Raw genomic sequence first — 9,180 nt, 5'->3', positions numbered from 1 at the left:
GAAAGGATACCTCAACACATCACCTTTACTGATCAGGAAGAAATGATCAGGAGACAGGGGTAGGTCAGTCAGGGACAGGGCTTGGAGACTGCCAGGCAGAGCCACTTCATGGCCCCAATCTGGAGTCTGCCCATCTTGGACTGGGTGGAAGTAAACGCTCTCACATGGAGGAAAGCAGGGACTAACTCCTCAGACACAACTCGGGGCTGGATCTGGTGTGGAGTCCAACTCAGGGGTGGCCCTTCGGCAGGACTCAGAGAAACTGGATGACTTGCTGGGACACAGATCACTGTACAGAGGCATCACTGCAGCTAGGAACAGGGCTCAGAGGCCCAGGCCCTCACCATATGGGCACTCATGACCAGGGAAGGCCAGCACTGGGAAGGTCTAGGACGAGCTTCAGGCTACCTCCTCCAGGCAGCCTACCTGCTTGCTTCTACCTCTCAGTTTTCCGTCTACTCCACAATCTCTGCCAGCCAACATGTCCCATCACTGCTCCCCAGCCAGGCCTTCTCATCTGCTAACCCACCCCTTAGCTTCCACGATCTGGCACAGGGCTAGCCCAGGGAGTACCTCAACAGGTCTAAATGACTCTTCCAGAAGAGGGGCTAGGCACCAAGGGTGGGGGATTCAGGAAGCCACGGAGTTCCAAAGAGCATTTGCCTCTCCCAGTTCTATTCCCCACTTCACCCACCCCAAGCACAAAGTCTGCAAACAGCCCCATGGGGGAGGACTGGTAGAAAGAAATAAATTTATTCTCATGTACAAAGCGGCCAGCCCACGGGACCATATACGACAGTTGCACAGAGTCCTAGAAAAACGCATCTCTCTAAAGGCAACTCAGAAAGGTAAGGCAGTTGGCCCCCCTCCCCCACCCCACAACGCACACAGAACGAAACGGAGAAAAAGAGAGAAGCCAGTGGCCAGGCTGACCCAAGAGTCCCGACCCTATGGGGTCTCCCAAGCCCCAGGGCACAGGTGGATATGGCCTTGAAAAGAGAGCCCTGCCAGGGCTGTGGCCAGGTCTCTCACTGGCTGCCGGAATTGGGAAGGGGCTCAGGCCAAGGGGGGCGCCTCTGAGGGACGCAGGGGGCTCTGAGGGACACAGGGGGCTCTGAGGGATGCAGGCTTGGGCTCTCTGTGCCCTAGGGTGGCAGAAACATTCCACAGCCTCTGCTGGGACTCCGCAGAGCTACAGAGCTATTTTAGACATTGATCTCAAATGGCTCTTAGAGCATGGATTGTCTTACCCTCCCCTTTGGCCCAGACAGGGGAAGAGACTTGCCCAGCGTCACACAGGCCGGAGGAAGCAAGGCTGGCTCATACCTGGGCCTGTTTCCCAGTACAGGGATACCTCCTGCCCATCAACCCCACCCTGCCTTCTTCCCGAGCCCCCTCGCCACAGAACATTGAGCTGCCCCTCTGGCAGCTTCCTCCTGGGGCCTCCATATCCCGCAGGTCCCGATCCCACCTTCAGTATAGTGGTGGTCCTCAGGGGGCTTTTGCCCCGAGGCTGTTTCTAGTCCTCCCATAGAACTAAGGACTGTTTCTAAGACGCCACACTCTGCTCACTCAGATGTCTCACCTTCCCCTTCCATGAGGATCCTGAAGACCCCAAGGGGTGGGAATCCCCCAAGAGAAAGGAGCAAAGATCTGGTGGGACAGGAATGGGGCAAGGAGATACCATCAAGCTGCTCAGACAAAGAATGGCTTGGGAAAAACTCGCCAAGGTGTGATCAGAGGCGCAGAGCAGGGCCCACTGCTCATTGGTCACCCCTGTGCTCTCAGAGGACAAATTACAAAGTCTCCGTGAGGCTGGAAGTCTTGCTTCCATTATACAGACGAGAAAGCTGAGGCCCAGGAAGGTAGTACTTGTCCAGGGTCACACAGGAAGTCCTGGTCTAGGACCCAGGACCTGTGGCTCTGTTCCCAGTGCATCTGGCCAGGCCAGTGGAGGGCTGTGGGAGGTGGCCTGGGCCGGGAAGGGTCCCTGGAGGGGATCACTCAGCATCAAGGCTGCAGCAGCCATTGATGGGGGCCCTAGTGCCATCCAGATCAGGCACCTCATATTCCTCATCCAGGAAGTCCAGCGAGTTGTTGCTTGGGAGGCCGCGGATGGTGAACTTGTGGGACACCTTGGTCCAGTGCTCACGGTTGGAGGCCACACGCTCATACAGCTCTGCTGCTTTGGGGAACAGGTCCTGCAAAAGCCTGTGGGTGTATAATGGCAGGATGACAGGTAGAAATCAGACCATGGGCAGCAAGAAAGAAGAGGGCTACACAACACAGAACTTCCACAATGGCCGGCACGATGGCTCATACCTGTAATCCCAGCACTTTGGAGGCCGAGGTGGGCAGGTCATCTGAAGTCAGGAGTCTAAGACCAGCCTGACCAACATGGTGAAACCTCATTTCTACTAAAAATACAAAATTGGCTGGGCGCAGTGGCTCACGCCTATAATCCCAGCACTTAGGGAGGCTGAGGGGGGTGGATCACGAGGTCAAGAGATCGAGACCATCCTGACCAACATGGTGAAACCCCATCTCTACTAAAAAATAGAAAAATTAGCCAGGTGTGGTGGTGCACACTTGTAGTCCCAGCTACTCAGGAGGCTGAGGCAGAAGAATCACTTGAACTGGGAGGCGGAGCTTATAGTGAGCTGAGATTGCGCCACTGCACTCCAGCCTGGTGTCAGAGCGAGACCCCATCTCAAAAAACAGAACAAACAAAACAAAATTATCCAGGCTGGTGGCAGGTTGTAATCCCAGCTACTCAGGAGTCTGAGATAGGAGAATCGTTTGAACCCAGGAGGCAGAGGTTGCAGTGAGCCAAGATCGTGCCATTGCACTCTAGCCTGGGGACAGAGTGAGACTTCACCTCAAAAAAAAAAAAAAAAAAAAAAACTTCCACAAGAGTGTGAGGCATAGGACTGGACAGCCAGGAAAGCATGATTGTCTCTTTCCACTAGGGACCAAGGACGAAGTGAGGGGCCCATTGAGGGGTACAGCAGGTGGCAGTTGTGCCCAGAGGCAGGGGGGTGAATCAGTTGGAGCTGGGCCAGGCCAACCTCAGCACCCGTGTTTGCTGTGATGTCCCCGCTCCAGCCCACCCTCTCTGTGTAGGGCGCCAGCTTGTCCCTGTGAGCTCACTCACTTGTAGATGGGCATTGCAATGTGCTCCATGAAGCTGATTTGCAACTCAGGGATATAGGCCTTCTCCCGGTCCATCATCTCCATCGGCCTGTTGCCCATGGCCTTCTCCTGCAGGCATCAAGTTGTCAGGCCTGTCCCTCTCATTCCTCCATCAAGTACTAGGGTCAGGCTAACCCAAGCCCTCCCAGCCCCAGGCCAGGAACCCTCCCCCAACCTAGATATCCCGGGGTGACTCCACACATACCAGGTCTCCCTGGGAGAAGAATTCTTTGTAGATCAGCTCCTGAAAGGCCAACACACTCATCACATCCTGCACCCAAGCTCCTCTGACAGCCCGTTCCCAGGAGAGAAAACTGAGGCCCAGTGATTCAGTCCCAGGTCAGGAGCTGTCCCCACCAGCCCCAGCCAGGCAGGAAGGAGTGGCTAGGTTGGGGCCCGTCTTCCACCAGCCACTGATTTGTTAGGTCTGTTCCCCTCTCTGAGTCTCCATTTGTCACCCTGAGGTGGTCTAGGTTTCTGTCTCCCCAGAACACAGCCAGGCTGAGCTGAGCAAAGAGAAGGTGTTCAGGCTGCAAGAGGCACCCAGAGCCAGGCAGGGTGGGCAGCCTGTGCCTTCCCGGGGAGGACAGCACCTACCGCAATCTTTCTTGTGGTCTTCCAGCCCTTGGTCTGGTCAGAGAGGTCACAGGAGGTCATGAGGAGGCAGAGGAGGAGTCTGTGGTGCTGCTTGTTGTTTCGGTCGTAGCCCACTGTTGGGGGGAGGGTGGGGTCAAGGAGCGAACTAGGGAACTCCTTGGCCTTCTGAGGACAAGTCTCCCAGGGCCCACCCCAGAGTGGTCCAAGGAACTGGGCACTCTTGATGGGAGTCAAGGGGCCAGTGCTGGGTCTGCCTGGTGGGGCTGTGCAGCCAGAGAAGGGTTGATGCTGCAGCGGATGGGTCTGCACTCCTGGGAAGGTTCCCCTGGCAAATCCTCCCCCTAGTTGTTCCTTCCCAGCCCCGAGGCCTGGGGCGAACGGCAGTCACCCTCAGCCATCTTCTGGAGGTCCTTAAAGATGCGGAGATGGTGGGCTAGGTCCGTGGCCAAGATGATGTCCCGCATCAAATCCAGCATTCGCTGATAGTCCTGGGTAGAGGGCGGGGGTGTCATGGCCTCCTGCTGGACAACCCCACCCATTTGCCCATCCCAGTGAGCCTCCACTCCTTCTCCCACCTTCAGCCAGCTCCCAGGTCCCCCTCATTCCCCACCCCCACCCTCAAGCCCATCACCTTCCGGGAGAAATGATCGAAGATGTTGCAGCCATGGGTGTTGAGGATGGCGATGGCCTGAGCAAAGTGGTGCCTCTGCAGGGAGAGGAGTGATGGGGGCCCGGCTGGGGCAGAGGGGCTCCCCTCACCACTGACCCCAAGAAAGGAAGCAGGGCCTGATCCAGCTCCAGCCCCGAGGTCAACAGAGCAGGCAGAAAGAGGGAGTCAGGGGCCCCAGCTCCCTTCCTGAGCTCTGTTTCCGCCCTCTGTCTGACCCAGGGCAAGTCCCTAGACCACTCTGAGCCTCAGACTTCTCAGCTGTCACATGCAGAGACCCAGCAAGGTAAGCTCTGGGGTCCTTGAAAGCTGGAACATTTTGAAATGATCCCTTGGAGTCCTAGACACTAAATCATGCAGAACACACTAGTTTGCTGACAAGGAGAGGCAGTGATGAGGCGAGGGCAAGGCCCCTGTTTCCAGATGCTGAAGGGCTGTCACTCAGAAGAGGAGCAGCTTATCCCAGGGGCAGAGGGTGGAACTAGCATTGCCACCAGCCCTCCTGGGAGAGCCTTGTCTCTCGGGGTGTGCAAGCAGGGATAGCCTCTGGAGTGAGGTGACCTTGGAAATGTGTCTCCTGCTCTGTGCCAAGCCCTGTGCCAAGTGCAGGGAACTCAGAAATGGCTCAGACCTTGTGCATGCTGAGGTAGGCAGACCCAAACCAAACAATCTAAGGCGATGCCAAGTGATGGGAGTGAAGCCCATCCCAAGCTTGGCAGGAGCAGGCTGAAGGGGGTTCCCAGACAGCCAAAGGGAACACAAATCCTTGCTACCATCCACACCCGCACCCTTCCAAGCCCACTCCAGGAAAATGAGCCAGACGTGTCCTAGGTGTGGCTACGGCTCTCACGGCCTGTCTGGAGAGCATGGTTTGGGAATGGGAGGAGCTGGGTCATACTTTGCAAGTCACTGGCCTTAAACGGAAAGGAGGATGGGGACGGGACAGAAGAGTGATACCTCCATGACGGAGCCCTCAGAGCTGTAGAGCGCAGCCAGCACAGATTTCTGGAAAAGCCCAGGAAAGCTGTGGTCACTCCTCACATCCAGATCCAACTGTCACTGCTTTAGGCTAAGCAGTGTCCCCCCCTTCCCACCCTTCTCTCCCCTCCCTATCTCAGAGCACAGGGCAAACCCTGAGGAAACCTCCTCCTGTCTCTAAACCTGGCTCCTGGTCTCACTCGCTCCCACCTGTCTTCAGGCTGGGAGAGGATGAGACTCCCAGACACCCCATGGAGGGTACCCACTGTGAGCAGGGCAGGGTCTCACCGAGGCCACCTGGAAAGAGTTGTTTGTGCCTCTGTGGTCCAGATCGTGACACATGCAGGAAATAAACAAGGCAAAGATCTCGATGTCCCTGGTTGGGAGGCAAAAAAGAGGGGAAAAAAAAAAAGGTCAGCCCACAGCACCCTCCCCAGACCCACCAGAGGAGAGATAGCTGGATGACGTGCCCAGGAGCCACTGGGATGGGAGGTTGGGACATCTGGGTTCCCCTTCCTGGAAAGATGCACTGGTTTGGAGTCCAGCAGACCTTAGTTTAAATCAGGCTCAATCTTCACTGGCTGCAAGACTGTGAGCAAACCCCTCCCGGAAGATGGGGTGTGCAGTCTTCCCCTCTCGTCCCCTGGGGCTAAGACGCTCCCATGAGGCGGTGCATGTAACGTGCCTGACACACAGGGGGATGCTTCCCTGTCCCAGGTAAGGGGACCCCAGCAGCTGCTAGATGTGGGGGAGATGCAGCCACTCACTCGAGGTAGTTGTTGAGCTCCAGATTCTTGTAGAGCAGGTAGCAGAAGTGGGAGACAGAGAAGGCGTGCATCCAGTTGTGGTAGGGGGGATCCCGGTAGCCCTTCTTCACCATCAGACAGAACCTGGGGGAAGGGGAGAGGGCAACAGAGGTGCCTCAGCCTCTCCTCCTCTGTCATAACCCCGTGATGGTAGACTACATTTCCCCCCATCCCTGAGGGAGCCTCCATAGTCTTCCTTGATGACTCTGCTTAGCTGGAAGTTTCTATGCACATCTAACTTAAACCTCTGGCTACACACACACAGCCTCGCCTCCAGGCTCTGCTCTGCCCCATTTCTTGCCTTTACTGACAGTTCGGTGTCTAGGAATTGCTTCTCACTCGTGGATCCTCCCCACCCCCATAAGACTGGGTCTCCCTAGTCATCCTTAGAGAGAGCCTCTCCAGAATGCCAGGGACAATGGATGTGACAGCGGAGGAGAGAGGGAGGCGAAGACGAGCTGTCTGTATGCGGACGAACCGGGCCAGGGTTGGGCAGTCGATTTTGTAGTTGTTGATGAAATTCATGTCCTGCAGCATGCTCAGGATGGCCTGGAGAGAACAGAGGGTAGGATCAGAGACGCTGCCAATATCAAGATAGGGCCCCTGCCTGGGCCCTTCTTCAAGCTCCACACTCAAAATCTGCAGTCTTAGAAACTTAAATCTAAACTAGAGAACCACAAAATCATTGAAGCAACCATTCTCAGAGCTATGAAGTTTTAGAAATCTAAGAGATCTAAGAACTAAGAACTCTTGAAACCAAGCCCACACAAAATCTTACAAAAATGGGATTGGTGGGGTGGATGCAAACCCTGAGGTCACATGCCCTGGGCACTGATGGTCCAAGAGCAGCCCTTGGGATCATCCAGTCCAGCCCCTAGCCCCTGGGCAGGCCCCATAGCCTCATGATGGCAGACTACATACCCCTCCATCTCTGAGGGACACTCTACAGCCTTCCTTGATGACTCCGTCTTACCAGGAAGTTCTTTATGCACATTAAACTGAAGCCTCACATTTAACTGAAGCCTCTGGATACACACCCTTGGCCTCACCAGTCAAGTAGAGGAGAGCAGCTCACCATGGACGTGTCATCCTCGGGCAGAGAACGAGGGGTATAGGTGAAACTGGCAAAGTTGGAGTCAATGGCAGCCACAGGCTGGATCCCATCATGGAGAAGTTTGGTGTACTCATCATCAGAGACCTAGAGGAGACCGGCCAGGGCATTAGAAGACAGACTTCACCCCATCTGGTGTCTTCACCCTCAAATTCCCATGACAGGTGGGGAATCCATCATCAAGAATGCCACAGTTGGGGCACCACGCTGTGGACTGTCACTGGGCAGAAAATCACCACCCTCCCCTCACAGCCCTGCAGCCCACCCCAGGCGCCTCCCTGCAGTGACCACCCTTTATCCATAACAACCTAACCTTGGCAAAGATGGAGAACACCCATTCATGACACCCCCAAACCATAGCAGCATTTCATACACAGTAACTCTACCAGTTCTCCTTTGTGGGGACTTTCCTACTGTCTAACCCCAACTCTTCCTACTACAGTTTTGATCCAGCTCACAAGGTCTGGGCCTCTCTGGTTTGGACACCAGTGAGAGAAAATGTCCAAATGAACAGTGACTACCATATACATGGAACTCAGCCAGCTTTTCCCAGACCAGGGTCTGGGAATGAGAGAGAATATCAGCAACTAGGACTGCCTAGGGCTGCACAGCCATTGTGCCTAGAAAAGCCATGGTGGCAGGTCCTGGGTGAACTTCCTAGCCCTCAGGAATTCTCAAGATGAGAATTATTCTCTGAACATGGGGAATACCTGGCTCAAACAAGTTATTCCCTAGGCTGGGTCCTCTGGCTACTTCCAGCCTTGGGACTGAGCTCCGACGCGGCTTGGAAGAGAGGTCTGTAAGCAGAGGTGGGAGCTGCCCCTACGGAGGGCAGGAGGCCTGCTGTGGCTCTGGGCCTATCTTCTCATCCTCAGTAGAGATCGATCAGGAAGCCCTGACTGGCCCTGGGTTCCCGGGGAATCTGGGAGGAAGACTAGAGGTCCTTGCAAGCCTCACCTTCATGTGATACATCATCATCTCGTTGGCCAGGTGACTGCGATACTGAGCCTCATTCACTTTTTTGTATAGGAGAGACTGGGGGAGAGAGGGAAGATGGGGCTCAAGGAGGCTGGCTGTGAAATCTTGGCAATGTCCTGGACTGGGACAAAGGGATTAGAAAGATACCCCACTTTCTGTTTGATTCTGGCCCCAGTCAAAACCTTGAAGCTCCAGTCTAGAGTAAAGACCCCACCCTCACTTTCGTCCAGACACCCCACCCCACCCGTCCCTCCTCATCAAGTCCTCCTGGCAGTCTGGCCCTTTGCACCCCCAGCGCCAAGGAGAAGCAAGGAGAGAATCATGTCAGGGACATTGGAGCTGGATTCCCAGGCCAGAGCACCAGCAGGCCTGGACTCCGAGACCCAGCATTTCCAAAAAAGCACCTGGCTTGGGTTGAGACTGCTTCTAGGGAAGGGAGGAGGTTTTGACAACAGGAGGTTCTCTTGGCCACTTGGGAGGCTGAGTGGACAGGGCAGGAAATCCTATCACCAATTTTTAGATGGGAAACTAAGCCCAGAGGTGGACAGCGTGTACTGAAGGCTGCACAGCACCCCAACAGCGGGACTTTGAGTGCCAGACCAAGGGATCAACCCACAAGGAGAGCCAGTCGGGGAGGAGAACCTAGGGTCCCGCGTGGGCCCCGCCCCATCGCCCCACATCCCACTCCCACCCCGCCCTCACATGGGCGATGCTGATGCCGCAGTAGATGGAGAAGGCCGTCGCCAGGTCCTCATCGAACTTGCTGAACCACGGCCCATTAATCTTGTTCACCAGCTCGGCCACACCTATGACCTCTGGGGAAGGGAGAGGGGCAAGGAACCACCGGTGGA

General features: G+C 55.7%; 1 protein-coding gene across 5 annotated transcripts in view; it reads right to left on the bottom strand.

Annotated features, from left to right (window-relative positions):
- Positions 1 to 734: 734 nt before the first annotated feature.
- Positions 735 to 9,180, bottom strand: part of PDE2A (phosphodiesterase 2A) — a 102,829-nt gene continuing 94,383 nt past the window's right edge. For all 5 annotated transcript variants that reach the window (XM_039470773.2, XM_010334293.3, XM_039470775.2 and 2 more), the window contains 13 exons: positions 9,032 to 9,144; positions 8,309 to 8,386; positions 7,316 to 7,438; positions 6,719 to 6,789; positions 6,202 to 6,324; positions 5,723 to 5,810; positions 5,414 to 5,461; positions 4,421 to 4,495; positions 4,178 to 4,277; positions 3,790 to 3,902; positions 3,398 to 3,436; positions 3,155 to 3,261; positions 735 to 2,211 (listed from right to left, as the gene is read on the bottom strand). In XM_039470773.2, the coding sequence (XP_039326707.1) occupies positions 2,001 to 2,211; positions 3,155 to 3,261; positions 3,398 to 3,436; positions 3,790 to 3,902; positions 4,178 to 4,277; positions 4,421 to 4,495; positions 5,414 to 5,461; positions 5,723 to 5,810; positions 6,202 to 6,324; positions 6,719 to 6,789; positions 7,316 to 7,438; positions 8,309 to 8,386; positions 9,032 to 9,144 (1,289 nt within the window). In that variant the 3' untranslated portion in view covers positions 735 to 2,000. The remainder of the gene's footprint in view (positions 2,212 to 3,154; positions 3,262 to 3,397; positions 3,437 to 3,789; positions 3,903 to 4,177; positions 4,278 to 4,420; positions 4,496 to 5,413; positions 5,462 to 5,722; positions 5,811 to 6,201; positions 6,325 to 6,718; positions 6,790 to 7,315; positions 7,439 to 8,308; positions 8,387 to 9,031; positions 9,145 to 9,180) is intronic.

The sequence above is a fragment of the Saimiri boliviensis genome, chromosome 6, assembly GCF_048565385.1.
Source record: "Saimiri boliviensis isolate mSaiBol1 chromosome 6, mSaiBol1.pri, whole genome shotgun sequence".
Classification (NCBI taxonomy): domain Eukaryota; kingdom Metazoa; phylum Chordata; class Mammalia; order Primates; family Cebidae; genus Saimiri; species Saimiri boliviensis.
Note: the sequence above shows the minus strand (reverse complement) of the source record. Positions and strands in the feature narration are given on the sequence as shown.